Source organism: Peromyscus maniculatus, chromosome 4 (assembly GCF_049852395.1).
Source record: "Peromyscus maniculatus bairdii isolate BWxNUB_F1_BW_parent chromosome 4, HU_Pman_BW_mat_3.1, whole genome shotgun sequence".
Lineage (NCBI taxonomy): Eukaryota > Metazoa > Chordata > Mammalia > Rodentia > Cricetidae > Peromyscus > Peromyscus maniculatus.
In genome coordinates this window covers 55,025,280-55,045,552 of record NC_134855.1, presented here as the reverse complement: position 1 = coordinate 55,045,552, position 20,273 = coordinate 55,025,280, and the positions used below count along the sequence as shown (strand labels likewise).

The window sequence follows — 20,273 nt, the reverse complement described above, 5'->3', positions numbered from 1 at the left end:
AACAGCAGATTTGAGGTGATGGTTAGAGGCTCCTCCTCTATTTACCTGCTCATGTGTTCCCTGTCCAGGCCCATTCTGAGTTACACAGTCCACCATGAGAGTCATTGCTTTTGAGGTTATCCAGAAAGTGCTCTTTGTTTGCCTAGGAGATGAGGACCAAGCAGTCCTGTTACAGTTACCCTGCTCTGCTCTTGCTGGACCTCCCTTGTTACCTGAGTTTTTAGGGGAAAAAATTTGGTCCCCCTGACAGCCCCAACAAGCTAGACTCAGCCGCAATCCCCAATATCCAATTTTAAAAAAATATATGTCATAACGAAGATCAGAGAAAGGTGGTATGTTCAGTGTGGCCGTATTAGGAAGATGAGGAAAAGGGCTCTACTGACCCCCATGTCTGTCTTCAGGGCACTGGTGTAAGATTTAGATTTGAATGGCGAGTTAGAAGCGTACATAACTAAGCAGCCTGGATGGGGGGTTGGTCCTGCCCATCCTTGACTCATTACTGTCAGCCTCTAGTGTCTTCTGAACTCTGTGGACTCCCATCCTTTGACTTTCCTCCCCAGAGCATGAGCTATCTGGGGAACTCTGAATTCTTTGGGGTCTTTTGTTTCAGTAATCTGATAGTGGAAAGGAGAGGCACATGCTTCGCTTTAATATCCCCTTCTGTGGCAGGGTGGGTACATCCTGACTCACAATTCTTTCGGTTCGGTTTGTACTAAAGCTGGATCCTTTTTTAAAGTGTGAGGATAGCAATACGAATATTGAAAGACACAAAGCCTTCAAACTAAAACCTTCTCTGCAGTAGCATTGTTGGCATTTGTCAGCATGTGGAAAGGATTGGTCGTAAGTATCAGGCTCTTCCTCACCTCCCTGAATCACACCACACATTCGCTTATTTATTCTACAACAGTTCACGCTTTTGCAGCTGCCGTCGGGAAACCCTGAAACCTTGATCTATAAGCAAGCATCGCACATACGTGGGCAGTACCCCGAAGTCTTTTCCTTAAGATACCGGTGAGTCATGAAGCCTGAGAACAGACGAAGCAGCTACAGTTGCCGCCAAGACGGCTTTCCTGAACGTTGTCTCATTTGGATACATAATAAGGAGCGATATGGTGTGGTCTTGCAAGTGAGGGCACTAACCTCAGAGAAGTCAGGGGACTTTCTAGCCTCTAGTAGTTGGTGGAGCTGGGAATCCACCCTAGTTTGTCATTGATCTTTCTTCTATGCTGTGTCCCAGAGCTTCCTGCGCAAACTGGACACAGAGGTCCCATCCTATTTAGACAGAGCTCTTGATCCTATGGAAAGAGAGCCCTGTCCCATCAGAGCCAACAGTAGGGACTTCTTGTTTTCCTCATTGGAAGTCTGCCTTAAGTCTGGCTTTGCATCTTGTATCCTGGTGTGCAGGTCCTTAAGGCCTGGAGTATACTTGACCCAGAGGGGTATCTGCACATGTGTAAGGACGTCACAGAACTGATACAAAGTTCAACAAACTAAATTATATAAAAGGGATGCTTTGAGATTTTAGCTTCCGAGTTTCTTGGATGGTTGAGGAGAACGAAAATACAAACTTGCTTTTATGACCTGGAAATGTGGTCTAAGGCACTCTGGATTCTAAGTGATAGAGGAAGAATGTTGTCATTGCTAATCAATACGAAGCCATTTTCTCATATTGTTCCTATTTAAATGATCCTCCCAACATTGTGAAGTAGTCAAGAGCTGTTCTGAGCCTACTTGAATTTTCATTATAATCAATATCGATTGTGGAAATGTAATTGCCTACTGCAGAATATCCATTCTACTTTTGATATGAGGCAAGGTATAAATAAGATAGAATGGGAAAGAGAATCCATAACGGCTTATAAGTAACTTTGCTTTCCTGTGTACTGCTAAGTGCTTTCTATAGGAAGAGGATGTAAAGTGGAATTGCTTTCAGGAGAAACAGGAATCCTCAGTGCTGAGCAGTCTATATGTATAACAGTAAGGGCTTGACTGATAGCCATTTAGAACAGGCGCTTCTCTCTCATCACTGATGTTCTGCATATGTGAAGTAAAGAGACATTTACTTTGTAAGACTGAAGATGCTTTGCTTGTCGGCAGTGTAGGCCATGAGTGTATTTTATTGACTTCTGGAATCCTTGGGTGATTCGTCAAATATTCAGAATATTGATATAGAAATATTTGGGACATACATTAAATATTTTATTGGGGTTTGTATTAGGCATTTGGCTCGAATGGGACTTTTGTTATATAATGTCGCATTGGCTTGGTGGGAACAATTATCTCCTGGTATATGTCTGTGTGTGTGGGGAGTGTGTATGATACACACATGAAAGTGAGTGGGTGCATGCTCCCATGGGTGCACTTGTAAAGGCCAGAGCAGGATGTTGGATGTCTTCTCTTGCGCTTTGCTTTGTTGCCATGAGACAGGGTCTTTCCATGAATCAGAAGCAGGCTCTTTCATAGGTTGACTGGCCAATGAGCTCTCCAGATCCACCTGCCTCCACACAACCCCCCATGCTAGAGTTACAGGCACATGCAGTCTGTATACAGGTGCTGGGAATCAGAACTCAGGTTTTCATGCTTACAGAGCAAGCATGCTTACTGACTACAGCATCTCCTCAACCATATTTTACTTTTAAAGATCTCCCTTTTGAGTAATAAGTAACTGAAAACACTGAAATGACCTACCTTCTTCTCAAAATAGGAATTTTAAAACAGTGATTTTACTTTGTCTGTCTATCACTTGTGGCAGCGTTTTCTTGAAGTTGAAAGATTATATTGTTGGATGAGAAGCACAAAGTGAACAAGACAGGCCTCGCTTTCACTGAGCGGTCCACAGACAGCATCAGGTCGTCAGTCCTGAACTTTATATGGTGTGATGCCACATCTAAGAAAGGAGGGTGGGAAGAGACAAAGACATCCTAGAGAAAGAGGAATCACCTTGGCTGATGTGGGCAGGGGGCCTTGTGGAATTGACATTGAGACTGGAAGGCAAATAGGTTTTTAAAGAAGCGACAATAAACACAGAGAATGTTCTAGTTAAAAAGACCAGCAAAGGCAGTGGATCCCCAGCGCTACATGCAAGAGATTGACAAAAAAATAATTAAACTTAACTACTTACTGTTCCAAGAATGTTCATTATTCTTTGCTTCCAAAGGTCCTAAACTAATTACTTTCAGCTCCCTTGGTAAAACGAAGGTGATTTCTATGAACAAAACGACAGCCTGTTTCTGTTCCAGGTAGACCGTCCTGTCAGGGTAACATATTCAGGATGTGCCGTATATATTTGGTCTTTTAGTAAATTGCTATTCAGGGCACCATTTAATGCTCCACTGAAAAGAAAGTCTGTAATCTTTTTTGTGCTCTGTATGGCAGCTCAGGTGGCTCAATGACCATAAAATATGCTCTACTTAAAGCTGACTATTGCCAAGCCACACTTAAAAAGATATAGTGCAATTTTTTTGGGGAAGCACAGAATAGCCTTGGTTTTCCATGCTTCTGCAACCTAAAGGGAAAGTAGCTCCTTTTAGCATCTCTTTAAATAACAAGCTTTATGATGTTGGCCAGAATGTCTTTTTCTCTGATCCAATTCCAAGATACTTTCCCTGAGTTTAATAGCCAGCCAAGTGGGAAAGGAAAACTTAAATTAAGCTGGCCTTGACCGAGTCCTGAGGCAACTCATTTTTCATGAGTTGCTTGTCTTAAAAGCACCATAGCTCATTGTCAACACAAAGTCTGCTTACGCTGTAAACCGGACACCCCATTTGTTCTGTGAAACAACCAGCTTAAAAAAACATATTGCCACTGCTGTCAATGAATCTGAGTATTTCATTTGGTGGCTACCCTGAGGCTTCTTCAACTTGAGAATGGATTTTCTGTATCTGAGAATATGTTGTGGCTTCTTTTTCAAAGTAAGGACAGAATTTGATTTTTTTTCCTTTAGACTTTGAGAACAGATTGCCATAGATGTTGTCAGTTCAGGCAGTGCCTATGATATTTTGTGTGACCTTTGTGCTACTTTTGTTGACTTAAATGTGACACCAAAGAAAGAAAGAATTTAACTAGTAAAGCACAGATAAGGAATTAGTGTCTGAGCAGGCCACAGAGGAGAATCCAGAGACGGTACCCAGGGTACATAACTCCCTAGGGACAGAAGAGAGGTGACCACACAGAGAAGATAATGCTTGCCAGGGAAATCCATTATCAGGAAGTGGACATACTTGGCTGTCTCCAGTGTACAGTGGGGTGATCTGGTTCCTTCACAGGGGTATCACAGCCAAAAGATGCACCTAGTAAGACCAGTACTTACTAAGAGAGTCAACTATTCTTATACAAATCAAGAAAGTAAGAGCTTGGAGAAGTTCAACTAGTAGGCTATTGATAGGCACCTACCTTAGTCATAGGTAATGATTCAAAAGTTCAGTTTTAGACTCTAGAAGCAAATATGAAAATCAACCATCCTTTACCATTTTTACTCTGAAAAACTTCAAGTCTATAAAGTCTTCATCTAGATTTACTACTTATTAATATTGCTCCAAATGTTCTTTCTCTTCATCATCTCTTTAAAATATGAGAGTATTTGTATATACTATTTTTAGAAGAGGAATGTACTATTTAAAAGTAAGTTTCAAACTACAGGAGTATAGGCATTTAAACAAGCCTAATAAGTGTATGAGGGTTTTAGTAGAGGTCCTTATAAAATACAGCTGGAAAGAAAGGAAGGATCAGGGAAGGAATTGTAACAGACCTTGTTGGCAATAGATTTCTCAGAGGTGAGAAGCTAGCTTGGACCATGCATGAGGATCCCAGGACCTATGCAGTGTGGAGGAGATGGGAGCAGGGATAAAGATTCTGCATGGTTGCAGTATTGGCATGGGAGAAGGTAGTTGAGGCCATGAAAAGGAGGACAAGGAAGCTGTGACCAGAGCTGGAAGACCAGGTGTGCTGTGGAAAGGAGGCTCCTCCACCAGAGCATGGAAGACTAGCTGTGCCTTGGAAAAGAAGCTCCTTGACCAGAGCATGGGAGACCAGGTGTGCCGTGGAAAGGCGGCCCCTCTTTAGCTTATCTTGTGGGTGATGAAGAAGCATTGACAAGTGTCAGGCAAGGGTGAGATCTCAGTGTGTTCTGTCACCAGAACTTTAATGATAACACCTCGTAGCATGTTAGAAACAAACATGAAACAAAACAAAACACTTACGAAGGTGGAAATTCCCAGACAGCTAAATGTAGTTTGGAGAACTCACAGACTTTCAAATGTCTCAGTATCTTACTTATATTTGCAGTCCTATTTTCTTTGTTTTTTGTAATAGGGGTGCTTTTTGTTTTGTCTGTTTGCTTGCCTTTTGCATTTTCAGTTGAATAATGCCCATTGCCATTTACACTGTGCCGCTTGACACTTCAAGAATTGAAGATAAGAAGATCTTTAAGACAGAGTTCTTCTCCTTTAGAAGTCTAGGTCAAGATTGCTAAGGTTGCATAGGGAAGTTCGAAAGTATACACTTTTAATTAACACCTAGTAATTGTAGATACCCCTGGGGCACATGCAGCACTGCTTACGCACAGTAATCAGATCAAAGTACCCATGCTTCAACCACTCCACACTGTTATCATTTCTTTGTGTAAGGTTCATCCAACATCTTGTTTGCTAGCTACCTAACACTGTTCCATCTTTGTCAAACTTACTGAACTGCAATGGAGGAGTTAGAGGCTATTCCTCCTATCCAGCCCTATTTCCTATCTTCAGAAGAATAGGTGAGTGGATAACGCCTTCAGAACACAGCTGTGTGTCAGAGTCAAATGTGGACATTAACCCAGCAGGAATCCCCACTTCTAATCTTCAACATCTGGGGCCTGGGAATCTGTCTTTTCTAGAATCCCTCTCATGGGGGATAGGTATACCCAGTTACTGCCTGATTTGAGGAATATGGAGCTGTAGAACCAGAATAGAAAGGACTCAGCAGCGGCGATCTAGACAAAGGACGCAGAAATAGTCAATGTCTAGGGGAACAAAACCAAATGCTATGAAAATCTCTTTATCATGTCAGCCTGTGCTGTACAAGACAGACTGTCGAAGGTCATTCAGTGCCTTTGGGAAGCTGCAAAAATGTGAGGCTCATGCAGGAGGGAGGACTGTAGAGAGGCCTGACAAGTGAATGGGCATTGCTTCACCCCGTGTTAGCCAAGGAGATGCGCAACAGTGCTTTGGTTTGGCCAAGCCGTCTAGAAATGTCGATTAGTTAAAAAGCATAATACAGACAGCATAAACTTTTACTTTTTACTCAGACTTAAGAAGCTCTGGTAATTTCAAACTTTAATTTGAGGATTAGCCATTGTGTGGGAATATCTGCCTAAAGAAGATAAAATGTATGACATTAGTCATCTTGTAGCACTGTCACACTCAGAGCTTATAGTTTTAACTAAGGAAACATATTCCCTGGTACTCCTTCTCTGTCATTTATCTTCACTGTGTGATAGTGACAGATAGTCTAAGTGATGAAAGGTGCAGGTAATAATTGTAGTTAACCAGGCCTGTATTAAGCGATGAAGATAGGTGCCATCATTTGAGCCTCAACCTGACATTCATTCCATGATATTTGCATCCAATGTGTTTGGAAGTAAATGATTTTAAATATTCTGTCTTCTCAGTTGGTGGAAGAAGAGATGGTACAATTTCATGTCCTTAGTTCATATCTCATTAGAGGTGTCAAAGCAAGATTCTTGTTAGACATTTAAAAAAATCAAGTCTTTTGGTGTTCTATTTTTTCCCCTCAAGCATCTTAAAGTACAAATCTTTCGTAGATACTGTGGGTGTGTACTGTTGCCAAGGCTTTGGGTGTTTGACTTCTGGATAAGCTCTACTCATGGATAGTAGGATGGTCATCAGCCTGTTCTAGACTCACACCATACAGTCCATGGTGTGAACAGACCATTGCAGATAACCTCAAGGAGAAAAGACTCGGTAGCATTGGATTTTCCAGGGATTATTAAATTATGATTTTCCATTTTATTATTTTTCCTGAATCAAGTATGTCTTCATCCATGAGCCAATCAACTCATCCCATCTGCAGTTTAACCAGCAAGTTTGGTAAGTTAGGCCAATGCCATTGACTTGTCCTGTAGATGGCAAAGGTGTGGGGTAGCTCCAATGACCTGACATGATCTTCACATACTAGAAGGTTTGGGGCTGCTATTAACAGGGAAGAAAAGGAATATTTTGTCAAAATAAGAGATGGGGAGCAGGGATGGAGGAGAAAGAGGAAGAGGAGGGCAATGGAGAAGGAGAAGAGAAATAGGGCACACTTTTTATAATGGTTGAATTTTCCCAGTAGTGTTTATGTGTCTAAGGAAGGAAAAACATAAATCTTCAGTGGAAAAGTAAATTATTGCCTTAATAATGAGGAAAAATGCATTTCTTCAACATGGGAACAATGGTTTTTCTCTGGTCTTTTGATAAAGTCATGGATATCACAGGCTTCTCTTTGATAGAACAGCTAACTTTAAAACTTTGTGTGAGATGTTCCACATATAAAGCTAGATTTGGCTAGTCCTTGTACCTTGCAAATGTTCTCAGCCAGCAAGTATTCAATGTTTCTTAGATTAATGGATCTGTGGCTCTGAATCATAGAATTAGATTAGACTGTAGAAGCCACCTAGTCAATGTTGTGGGTAGATGCCCACATCCCCCCATGACGGTGTCTTGTAGAGTGATGAAACACTCTTTGGACTCTTTCATATGAAACTTGGCTTTCCATCAGTATTTTATTCAGTAATGAGATGTCATTGAAGAAAAGCCTCGTCATATTGATTGTTTAGCTTATTTCTTCTCCCCCACTCCCTTCCTCTCTACATATAAGATGCAAACAACAAATTCCTATCAGTGATATATTAAGCAGTATTATCTCCATTGGACGAGTTGCCTATGTTGAAGGAGCTTTGTGGAAATTTCCAGGCAGGAAGTTGTTAGAGAAGGGAGAGGAAAGAGGTTATGGGCATTATTTCAGGTCCAGGCCCAACTCTCTCCAAGGCAGTCTCCAGCTCACAGCCTAATGGGGAGGCTTCAGGAATTGCTGTCTGAGGTAGCTGATGCCTGGGCTGACTTTTAGTGTAGCTTCCTTGTGATTGGTGGAGTGAGTCTTGTTGAGGTTATAGACAAGAGAATAAGGTATTACCGTATTCTCTAGAAGGTAGCAAAGTATGGAGTAGTCCAGAGAGCTAGCTTCTACCATGTTAAGAAGATACACAGACAACACAGGGTAGGGGTGGTGAAGCATAGACCCCTCACTTTCTGGATGACAGACCCTCACTTCCTGGATGACAGACCCCTCATTTCCTGGACGAATGTCACTTCAGGTGACAGAAGCTCTTTATAGTACAATATGTAATTCCATTGCCCTGTCACTATTTTTGTTATTTTTACAAAGATAAATTACAAGTACAGACCTCTAGACATATCATAGTTTTGGTTTAACCTGCTCGGCCTTTTACTCCTAAATTGTGTATATTTGTCACAATTTTTTCTCATTTAATAATGTTAATTTATTGCATTAAGATTTTCCTATACTTTTCATAATCACTAGAATGATTGTTCAAATCATGTTCATAAGAACACCTATGAATAAGATCTTATGGAATAGATTAGATCCGTTTACCCTAAAAAAGAAATAACCTTATTATTGTGAACACTCACATTTTAGAATAATCACCATTGGCTAATCATGTATGTGAGAAAAGACTGATGACACTTTAATGTTTGAATGGACCATTTCTAAAATTCCCAAATTAGTTTGGCAATTTAAAAACTCTCAACTCAAAAGATGTTTTAGGAGCTGAGGGGTTTTTCTCTGTTTACATAGGTAATTTTCTTAAGGAAGACTTTTGAATTGCTTGATAGAAAAGATAAGAGTTGGTTTCAAGAAATTTCAGAAAATCAGTATCCAGATACATATGAAAAATAGAAAATTCAGATGGCATCTTCATTCTGACCCTGAAATGTCATGATTGATAACAAAAATACTTGGCAGTGTAGCCAGAATCCTGGTGACAGTAGGCTGAAATGCCTATTAATTCAATACTGATGTTTCTATAGATGGACACAGATAATTCGCCTGTCAGCAAAGGGCCAGTCTTCTCTCAAAGAGGTCATTGATATGCATTGAATGACGGGCTTTTACCCAGACTTATTAGGAAAGTTATTGGCATTTAGAAGAACAAGCAAAAGATGACTGCATAAATTGATAGAGACTTTTGTGTCAGCACTAGTGGTGGAGTTCTGATAATTACAGTATGCATCTGCTGCTCACCTTCATTGGTGAGAGACGCCCTAGACGTGCATAAAAAGGAACATGCAGACGTCACCCTCGTTATCTCTACAGTCTTTGGCCCAAGCGAACTGCATGTCCCAAATGTAACACTCTGTTCTCACATAGATCTCCTAAATTCATAGACCAAATTTAACAATGCTGTTAGATTTGCCATGAAATCCAAATGCAATGATTTAAACTTTGCATGATACCTTGACATTTGCTACTTTTGTACATTTTAATTTTATATAATAAGCATGTTTACTGTCCATAGGAAAATGTTATAGAATTATTTTTATACATGAAATAATCATTCATCGTAGAGAATACATTTATATTTGTACATATAGTGATTATTTTATTATAGAGGATTAGTGAAAATTTGAAGAACAAAATTTTTTCCCAAAATACATTTTAGTACACATTTTTAAAAAATTGTTGATGTTTGGGCTCACACTCACTTTTGGGTATTTATTATTGGTCCTTTACATCATAAGTAGCTTTTTGCTACCTATGATGAGTATAGTAGTATTGGCTTTATCCCTGCAAGGATCACAGTATGTCCTCACTCCAGTGGTTTTATAAGTGAATAATAATTACTTGATTATATTAATGAGAAGGTACCCATGAATATTAAAATAATTAAAGATACCATCTAGCATTTGCTGACTGTTAATGTCTGTCAGGTGCTATGCTGGGGACTCACCTGGATTACTCATTAGATTATCATAAGTTTATAAAATCAATATTACTGTTGAAGGTTGAGACATGCTGAGAAAAACTGGCTTATAAAATGTACAGGGCACTAAGTGGCAGGGTCAGCTTGTGGGCCTCAGGACTGGGTTCTGGAGCTGGGAGTCAAACTTAAGGTTTTGTATATACCTTACCACTTAGCTATGCTCCTGACCCTAACTCCAGCTCTGAGTCATTTGTTTATAGAGCGCCTGCCCCAAAAGAAGGCCTGATATATTACGGCTTTACATTGTGACCAAAGGAAAAATGGTCGCCATCTCTGGAGGAATAATTGTGTGTGTTTTGGTTATTGTTGTTGTTGCTGAAAAGAGAATATCTTCATACGTGAAAGATATTCATGCCTCAAAATTTTCTTCATGCACAGTTCTGTCTTCACAGCATAAGAACAAAAATTAGTTCACTAATGAATATTAAAATAGAAATGTGGAAATACCATAGTATTACTTGGTGAGGAAAAAGATCTTTATGCTGTTTTCCAAAATGGACAATACACCAATCAAATTATCTCACCGTTTACTTCCTGTCTGTTGTGATTCCTCAGGAGGTGTGTCATTCCCCTTTGGGGTTGTGAGATAGATTATTTTTGTGAAGTGCCTCTGGTGCTTCCTGGTAGCTACACTAAAAGTCCCTCCCTCCTTTGATCCAACGTTCTCAGCTTTCGTGCATCCAGTTCCAAACCTCACCCTATCTTCCTGGCTCTTCTCTCTTCCCCAGAATCTCTCCCCTTTCCTGAGAAGCCTTCTGATTTCCTTATCCATTCAGTTCAACTCTGTGAGGCCACCACCCTCGCACCTCCTGGCCGTGACCACAAGCCTGGAGAGCAGAATGGTTTCTTGTGATGGACGGTGCTCACCAACGATCATTGGCGCCCAATATAGTGCCTGTTAATGCTGTCGGTACCCCTGTCCACTCACACCCTTATGATACTTCTTCTGCTTCATTGCTCTCAAACTGTTTCCTAGATCCCCGGGAACCCATAAATGTAGTCTCAGAGAGACTGATGGGTCCTTAGGAGAATTTTGCCTTTTTGACGCTTATCATAAAATCTTATAAGCTGATATATTTCAATGCTTCCACTTGCCTTTGTGCTTCAGTTTCACAATGGGGCAATGGAACAGTGAATCTCGACTTGTTAGAAAGTGGTTTCTCATACTGAGGGTCCACAGCCTTCAGTCTGAGTTCCCGAGTTCTCTGGATTAGAAAACATTGTTCTACAGTATGGAAATAGGCTGCACAAACAGCCCGTCCCACGGGCCAGTTTGATCTTCACATGCTTTCTGTGACTCTCACGCTGTGGCCCATGATGGGAATTGTATAGCACAAAAAGTCGCTGTCCTGGGAGTTAGCAGGCACTGCAGGTGAATCAAGAGCAAACTGAAATCCATTGTCATCGATTGGTGCCAGTCCTCTAGGGCACAGCCTAGTGGCTGTACCAAAAGCCTTGCAATGTTGATGCCCACTGAATCTACCCACCACTAAGAATTTATCTTGTGGAAATGAGAGCAATCCACAAAGCTATAGCCAAGGAACAAGATGTTAGATAGAGTGAAGATTATATTAACCCAACACTATTTGCAGTAGTTAAAGATGGAAAGCAGGTTTGGAGTTTAACAATATGAGAATAATAAGTAAATCATGGCATTGCATGTGATGTGGTATTTGCTACTAAAAAAATACTTTCCTACTGATTTAAAGGTTAAAGGTCAGAGAGTAACCTTATATGTTTTGTTCTGTTTAAGAGTCACGTGGTGGATATTTTAGGCTTTGTAGATGGTATTGCCCCATAAGTTGCAATTATCCAAGCTCTGCTTTTGTGATGTAAAAACAGCCATAGATATGGAAATGAATGTGGCTGTATATGAATAAAACTTTATGGACACTGAATATTCAGCTATGCATATTTTTAAAAATATTGAGATACATCTTAAAATGTTTTCCTTTAAAAATTACTCTTGGTAGTTTCATACACAAATTCAATGTATTTTGGCCATATCTACATCCAGTTCCCTCCTCCAACCCTCCCCTCCCCCACCTTCATGTCTTCACTCTTTATTAGAACCCACCGAGTCCGCTTAGCCCTGGCAGAATGCAGTAGTCTTCTCTCAGATTCTGGGCACTAGCGTAACGCTGTCACCAGTTGAGGACTATCTGTATGTTACTTTTATAACCAGGAGAAACAGTTATATTTTTGCTTGTGAGCCTAGCCTTTAATGGATGAGCCATCTCTCCAGCCCAGAAGAAACTGTTAACATTTTTTTATATACTTGAAAGTAGTTTTAGAAGACTAAGGCCCTAAATTCATTCAGGAGAGACAGTTGAGGGACATAGAAGACCCACCACTCCAATGCCTTGACCAATGGGGAAACATTGTTTAGACAAGTGAGCCATGGGTGGAACAAGGAGAGGCATGTGACTAGAAGGGAGAGGATTCTAGGCCGAGTCAGGGATGATTCTCTGTAGAGAAGAATATGGCAGAGTAAGCGGAAAGAGGTGAGAATAGAAGTAAAATCCTGCACTGAGGCCTTGTGTGCTGACCGAATTTTATCCGCAAATCAGTCAGAAAGATTTGCACGTTGCTCAGTGGCAGGATCCTGCTTTTGAGTTAGAAAGATCTGCATGGCCTTCCCACACAGGAGGGCGTGGGTGATGAAGAGCCTGGAGCAGGAGAGAGGAGCATGGCGAACCAGGGAGGAAGCCACACAAGGTGTGAGGTGAAGGAGAGGAGAGACTGTGAAGAAGTGGCCTGCGTGACAGGACTGTCTGGGCCTGGGAACTGAAGGGAGCTGGAGTGGAAGAGACGAGATGGGAAAGGAAGGTCATCTTTTACAAAGCTTTCTGGGTGGTGAGGCGAGTGGTAGACCTGGTGAAGGTGGTATGAGAAGGTGCAGATATTTTGAGTTGGAAGAAGTTGCTGGATGTTTTGGTGAAGATTTTTCAGAAGAATTTAACAATCAGGAAAAAAATAAAACCCATAGAGCATGTTTGTAGGTATAAGAGCAGAAATGTTCACTTGGAAGCAGGAGGAAATATGATTTGTGTTTATGAATTATCAATTGTCTTCTAGCCCTTCCTAGATCACATACAGTTTCAGATATCTGTGTTTAAAATGGGGGTGCCTTGTTTTTACACTGGATGACACACTGACTGTACCTTTTGTTTTCCTGGACTTAGGCCTTGGAAGATCGTGTGTGGGAACTCTTACAGGAAGCAGACAGGACAGCGGAAGCTAACAAGGCTCAAAGTCAGGTGTATGATGCCATGGCCCAGACTCTGGGTGAAGCATGGACAACCCTGGTCTGCATGCTTGAAAGAAGAAGGGAGCTCCTGGAGCTGACTTCTGAGTTTTTTGAAAGTGCTTTGGAGGTTGGTATTTCCAGAACATTTGCTTCTCCAAATCAATACAAATAACTAGCACATTGAAAAACGTTTGACTTCCTAAAACACAGGTTGTGTGCATGTTCAAAATGGCAGAATGACTGGGAAATATGCAATACATTTAGCATTATTTTGGAAAAAATAAAATTAATATTTGAAATATAGATCATCAGTCACTTAAATATAGATAGTTAAGTGGAACTCTTTGTCACTTTGATCTAGTTCCCTCTTTAGAGGATAGTAACATAATCATGGAATCTGATTACTCTTACTGTACAGTTATTAGGGAATGCTGATGTGGAGGATTTTATTGGCTAAAAGTCAGGGGTTAAAATTTCTCCTGCTTACTTGAAAAATCTATTACAAAGTATTTTGTAGAATGTTTGACCTGTAAACCCAGCATTTCATGGAGCATTTCCTAAGGGATATAGGTGAATTTCTATAGTTTAAACCTATTAAAATGAAAATAAAGAAAGAAAAAGGCCCTAGACGTCATATTGTTTACTGTTCTCGGAGGCGGTGTGAACCTGGGACAACAGGGCCTACCATGAGGTGGACTAAGGTCTCCTACAATGACCACCTTTACCCAGAGCATCAAAAAGTTTCTACTATGAGGGTCAAGAGTCACCTGAATAAAGTGTATAATCACAAGGACAAGTGCCACGTGTTTTTCCGTCGAGCTGGATGAATACCAGCTGAAGTAGACTCCCTGCCATCCGCCACACCTGGGAGCAGCAGGAAGCCATATCCTGGGGACAAGTCTGTGTTCTGAGGAAACTGAGGTCACAACACTTGTGTCTTGTTTTCCTGGCATTTTCTCACAAGCACTGAGACATCTCCTCACACAACTCCAGTCTTGGACTGTGTTGACACAGGTGAATAGCTACTGAATTCCTTCCGTAATTTTTCTTTAGTTTTTATTTATTTTACTTTTTTTTTTGGTCTTTATGGAGGTTTTTTTTTTTATTTCAAAATGTAAAGCCAAAAGATTTCGAAAGATGTATATTTTTTGTAAGACACTTCTTGGAGATTTTACATTTTAACTCCTCTGGGCAGTGGCAGCATGCTCTTGCTGGCGACCAAGTGCTACTGCACTGTGATAAAACACTACCCTCAAAAACCCTGAAGTTCTTAGGAGGGAAATTCAGGAGTTAAATCTGGAATAATGAAGGCGAGAAGATTAGTAACAGAACATAAAACTTGAGGTGGACCATCTCATGCACCATGAACTCATTTAGAAGAGGAACAAAACCGATACTGTAGCTTTCAAGATTCACATGTCACAGCTTGACACCAAAGCTCTGCTCATTTATAGACCGTGTCTTGGGTGTGGGGCATTCCTTATAAGACCTCATTTCTTGGGAGAAGAAATAAGACAGCTGAAATGCACTCACAGAAGCCAAATTACAGCCCTCGCTGATTCATCCCGTCTTAGTAGAAGGGGTATAAATGTCACTGGCTTTGAAACTCAGCGCTCCTGAGCACAGCAAATGATCTTTTCCCAACATTAGGCTCAATATTTGTTTCTTGGTGTGTTTTAGTGTAAATGCTAGCTAATTTTCTCTGTGATGTGGAAATTACTTCCAGATATTCTAAGGAGTAGGAGGAAATACTAAGCCAAATCAGATCAACAAGGCGCTCTTATCCATACACTTGAGTAAGCTTTTATTGGATCTAGGGAAATGACCAAATAGGTCTATATTAGCTTGCTTCCCATTCCATGAACCACTCACACTAAGTGGAATCAGGGTCCTACATAATGTGCAGACTGCTTCTCTATGGTAAAGCAATTTTCCCAATGATAAAGAAAGATGATGAAATTAATTTTAACTCTGTTTAAATTTCCATTGCCAATTCCACTCTATACAAACTTCAGAAAGAAGGAGAAAAGCATAAGTTTTAGATGGGAAAAAGTCCACAAGATAAGAGTTAATAAATCAAGGATTTTTTAGAACCTCTTTTGTTTACAGTTGAAACAATTTTGAGTAAGAATCTGAAATAAAGATATAAACTATACCATGGCTATAAACTGTCTGCAATGTTCTACTGGAGAACAACAAATAGCCTATGGTGTTTTCCTCTTTTGACGATTCTCTTGGAATGATATCGTTAAAAATCAGTTCTCAGAATCTGAATGGAGGAGAGATGTGAACACTTGTGTGTATGTAATCCCCTATAACTAACCATGCCAGACTTCTTTAGAGTTCTAAGAGATGTTATGAGTTGGTTGGTGGTTATTATAGGATAGCATCTGGCTCCTAGGCTTAACTGCCACATGAGGGTCTTCTCAGTCACTGCTGTGATTTGGGAACAATACAGCTGAGTGACAGTGACCAGTGTCCATTAGCTTGTCCTACAAGATGGCAGAGGCCTTCTGTGCTTTTCAGAGGGGACAGGCTCACCAGTCACCTCTCATCATTCCATACCACTTAGAACTGCATTTTCTGCAGCTGCTGTCATAATCAAAATGTGATACATCCTCTTAGTCAACGGATTTCATTAAGTATTAGCAATCACCAAATTCAAAGACAATACTTTAGAAAAAGCGAAACCGGAAGTCAAGTGCAGTGGGGGGCTTCTTTGTCTTTCTCATGGATACTTTGCCTTTATTGTTTTATTCTAAACTAAATCCTAAGGTGAACATTTTACCATGCTCTTTACAAACTATAACCTTCACTGAACCTTGGTGCAAAAACACACCAGCTGTCTGCCGCCATGGGGACACTGTAATCGGATATTTAACTATGCTTTGCTCCCACCTAAAATTTATGTTCAAGATTATCCCCCTGGGGATTTTTTCCTAACTTCAAATATCTTTTCATCTCAAATTTACTTGAAGGAAAAATTTCAGAAAATGAAATTGACCGTATTGGCCACCATTGGTGTGTTATACACCCTCCTTTGAAATGGAGAAATGTTCTAGTTTTCATGTCGGCTTCAGCCAATCCCATTTTTATTTATACAAATGAGGCACAAATACTATTGACATAATTCAAATAAGGTTGGCAATTAAAGCTTCAAAAGCTAAAGCTTGCCTCCGCTCCCTCATCTCTGATCACACTCCCTCTTATAAAATCCACAAGTCGGCATATTTTAGACGCCATCTCTTCTCCCTTTACATGTGTGTCTGAGTGTGTTTTCTTCGATGATATTAGACTGTTATTCACAGACATCTATAAATGTTCTGTGTCTATGTTTAAACACACAGAGGAAAAGAAACACACAACATTTAATTAGATTTTTCTCTAAGTTAAATTTACTTGTGCATTTATAGATTATTGGTTAGCTAATCTTTGATTGATTTTTGTCAGCAAGTTTTCTGGCTATTCTCTGAGAACCTACCTTAGAGTATTGATATTTACTGAGTTTTTGGCTATAGAGAAAATGTAATTTGTAAAAGATAATGTTGGCTGAAAAACTTACTAGATATTTAAACATGAACAAGATGGTTTATTTTAGCATACGTAATATGTTTCTAGTTAGAAAAGAAATAAAAATGGAGGGGAAACCATGGCATTTTATAAATTTAGTACATGTAAATACATGCATACTATCCTAGATTAGAACATGCTAGCACACAGATGTGTCATATTGAGTCCCCTCATATTGTGTCAGCTAGATCATTAATGTGTGAGAACAATCCATAAATATAATAAAGTATTCCATTGGTTTTTATCATATTCACGTCTTTCCCTGTGGTTTTTTTTCATAGTTTGCTATAAAAATAGACCAAGCTGAAGCTTTCCTGCAGAATCCTCATGAGTTTGGGAGCGTGGAGACCTTACAGTCACTTCTTCAGCTTCATGACCGCCATGCCAAAGGCAAGAAATGGTTATAGATTCTTGTGAATGGCAGTATTTGGAGATTTTCTGCTCTTATACTTTAGTTTTTTCTTTTTTTTTCTTTTTTTTTCTTTTAAAAAAAGATGAACAAAGCTTTTCATTTGGCCACCTTCTCAAAGAAAGCATTAGCTGTAAGTAGCACTAGGGGAAGGTAGAGGACCTGCGGGAAGTTTAGCTGTAGGTATCATAGATCATCATCCTTGAGGGCAGAGGCTGCCTCTCTCCTGTTCAGCCCTCCATTCCCAGAATCCTGTGTACCCTCCATCCCCAGCATCCTGTGTACCCCCCATCCCCAGCATCCTGTGTACCCCCCATCCCCAGCATCCTGTGTACCCCCCATCCCTAGCATCCAGTTTACCCTCCATCCCCAGCATCCGGTTTACCCCTCCATCCCCAGCATCCGGTTTACCCCTCCATCCCCAGCATCTGGTTTACCCTCCATCCCCAGCATCTGGTTTACCCCTCCATTCCCAGCATTCGGTTTACCCCTCTATCCCCAGCATCCAGTTTACTCCCCATCCCCAACATCCAGCATCTCACAAGCTGCTCAGTACCGTGGACCCTTAAGCTACACTCATTGACTGAATTCAGTAGTGTTCCATCTAAGGGTAAATAAATGCAAACCAACCTTGAAACATCATCTGTGTAGAAGGAAAACTCCTCTTCCATCATTACAGTGAAAAAGAACAGGAATTTTTTCCAGATAAAATTCCAATAAAACATTATGCAGATTTTTTTCAACTCTCTCAATATCTAGTAGCAATGGTTGAATTGTTAGAGCATAGTTTATATGCCAGGTCTTCACCACAAGAATCTTGGGACTAGCCTGACTGCTGTAAGGAAAATAATGTAAATAAATGGGTGGGCAAAGTTTCCTTCTTTTTTTGTAATGTATTTTTTTAATCTGAACTGGGTCTAAGTGAAATGGCTTCATAGATTTGTCACAAATTTTGATATTATTTGTTTTATTTTGTTTTTTTTTTATAGACGAAGACTCGCTCTATGTAGCCTCTGTCACTTTTAAATTGACTTTGATCCCCCAAAAGTTTGATCATGTTAGAAAGGTAGAACATGGATAAAGTAATAAAGTGTATTTTTAAAGACACACACACACACACACACACACACACACACACACACACACACACAACTTATATTGCTCTCCAAAATCTCTATAAAATAGCTCTTCATTATTAATCACTTGCTACAAGTTTCCCAAAATAAAGTGATTAATAACAGTCTTTCCAGTGTAAATTTTTATGGCAGCCAACCATGTGTAGAGATGTATTTTTTCCTGATGATTTGTCCGTCACACCTGTCACTATGAGATCTTAAGTGTAACAGGAGATTCAGCACTAAAGCATCAGCTGCCTGTTCTGACACAGCAGCAGTTATCTAGCGGGTCCCCTGGGGCTGAGCTGAATCACTTAAAATTCCTGATAGGGGGCTGGAAGAGAATCGAGTCCTGTGACCATGATGGGTTTTATGATCACAAGTCAATCTCCCCTGGCCAACATGATTATCCCACAGCAACTTTACTCATGGAGCTTTACCCTGTGGAAGTGGGGACTTTTCCATAAATATTTGGAGCTGGAAGAGGAGACAGTGTTTGTATTCCTCCTTCTGCTTCTGCTTCTGCTGGCTTCTTCAAATTTAACAGCATCAGTGACACAATAAGCCAGCTGACACAGATGCACACTGCCTTTTAAAGGAAGCCTGAGGCTCTGGCATCCAGCTGACAACGGACTCATGCCTTACTTTTCAGTGTAATCTTTGAGAGTCTACCAAGCCTCCTCTTGGGTTGACAAGATGGATAAAACGCTGGCTGAACACCAGGAGCATACTTTGTCTTTGGTGGCATGAATTTTGGGATGTTCTTAAGCCTCTCTGTGTGATACTTGAAAGATTGTAGGGGGCAGTGATCAGAAGAACTGGATCCTAATGAATAATGCCCAATGGTGGCCTCAAGAGCCTTGTTTTTATAAAATCGGAGTTATACTAATCAGCCGATTAGTGGGATGTGGTTAAGATGACATGATTTGAAGTGCATATTAATGGATGAAATTTCTGATTGCTAGTCAAGGGCTTTGTATCTATCATCATCATTAAATTTAAGAGAATAAAATATGAATTGGCAGTTCTAATAAAATTTTGAGTTGTTGAGTAGTAGAGTGGTACAAAAGTGAATGTCATGATGACAAAATATATCTGGAAGCTATGATGAAACTGCCCCAATTGTCCCTTTTCTTCTTTAGCAACACCTATGTGACCACTGGGTCTCATGGCTTGGGTCAGAACAGGGTGACTGGTTGAGGTTTCTGCCTTCCAGAATGTTCCACCAGAGTAGAATGCTTTAGATAGCTGAAGACTAACATAGCCTCAACTGTCTTCTCTCCTTTTGATCTAACCTTGACTTGTTAGTATTTCTTCAGAAAACAGTTTCCTGATTACTTTCCAATCTTCTCTTTTGAATTTAGTGACATGTAATAACATTTCTGAAACAGTTCCTGGTGAGGAACCCAGGGTCCTGTCATCATATTGCACTGGGGTTAGTGGCAAGGGCCATTATTAGGCAAATAACCATACACACAGCTGTAATATTATAGACAAGATAAGAGTTATGAGTGAAAGTAATATTGCACAATGAAAATGCTTAATAGGAGTATTTAATTCAGTTTATTCTTTTTTTTTTTTTTTTTTTTTTTGGTTTTTCGAGACAGGGTTTCTCTGTGTAGCTTTGCGCCTTTCCTGGAACTCGCTTTGGAGACCAGGCTGACCTCAAACTCACAGAGATCTGCCTGCCTCTGCCTCCCGAGTGCTGGGATTAAAGGCGTGCACCACCACCGCCCGGCCTTAGTTCAGTTTATTCTTTAAGGACAACTGATAGGGCTGAAATGTGAGTAGATAGAGGTTCTAGAGATAAAGGGAGTTGAAGTGAATGGCATCCTTGACAATGGAAGTAGGGGAGAATAGAGATGCAGCAGAAAGTATAGATATGTGAAG

General features: G+C 40.3%; 1 protein-coding gene across 4 annotated transcripts in view; it reads left to right on the top strand.

Moving 5' to 3' along the window:
- The window catches only part of Ccdc141 (coiled-coil domain containing 141), a 157,867-nt gene that overhangs the window by 22,020 nt on the left and 115,574 nt on the right, over positions 1–20,273 (top strand). For all 4 annotated transcript variants that reach the window (XM_076569743.1, XM_076569744.1, XM_015988611.3 and 1 more), the window contains 2 exons: positions 13,225–13,416; positions 17,141–17,249. In XM_076569743.1, the coding sequence (XP_076425858.1) occupies positions 13,225–13,416; positions 17,141–17,249 (301 nt within the window). The remainder of the gene's footprint in view (positions 1–13,224; positions 13,417–17,140; positions 17,250–20,273) is intronic.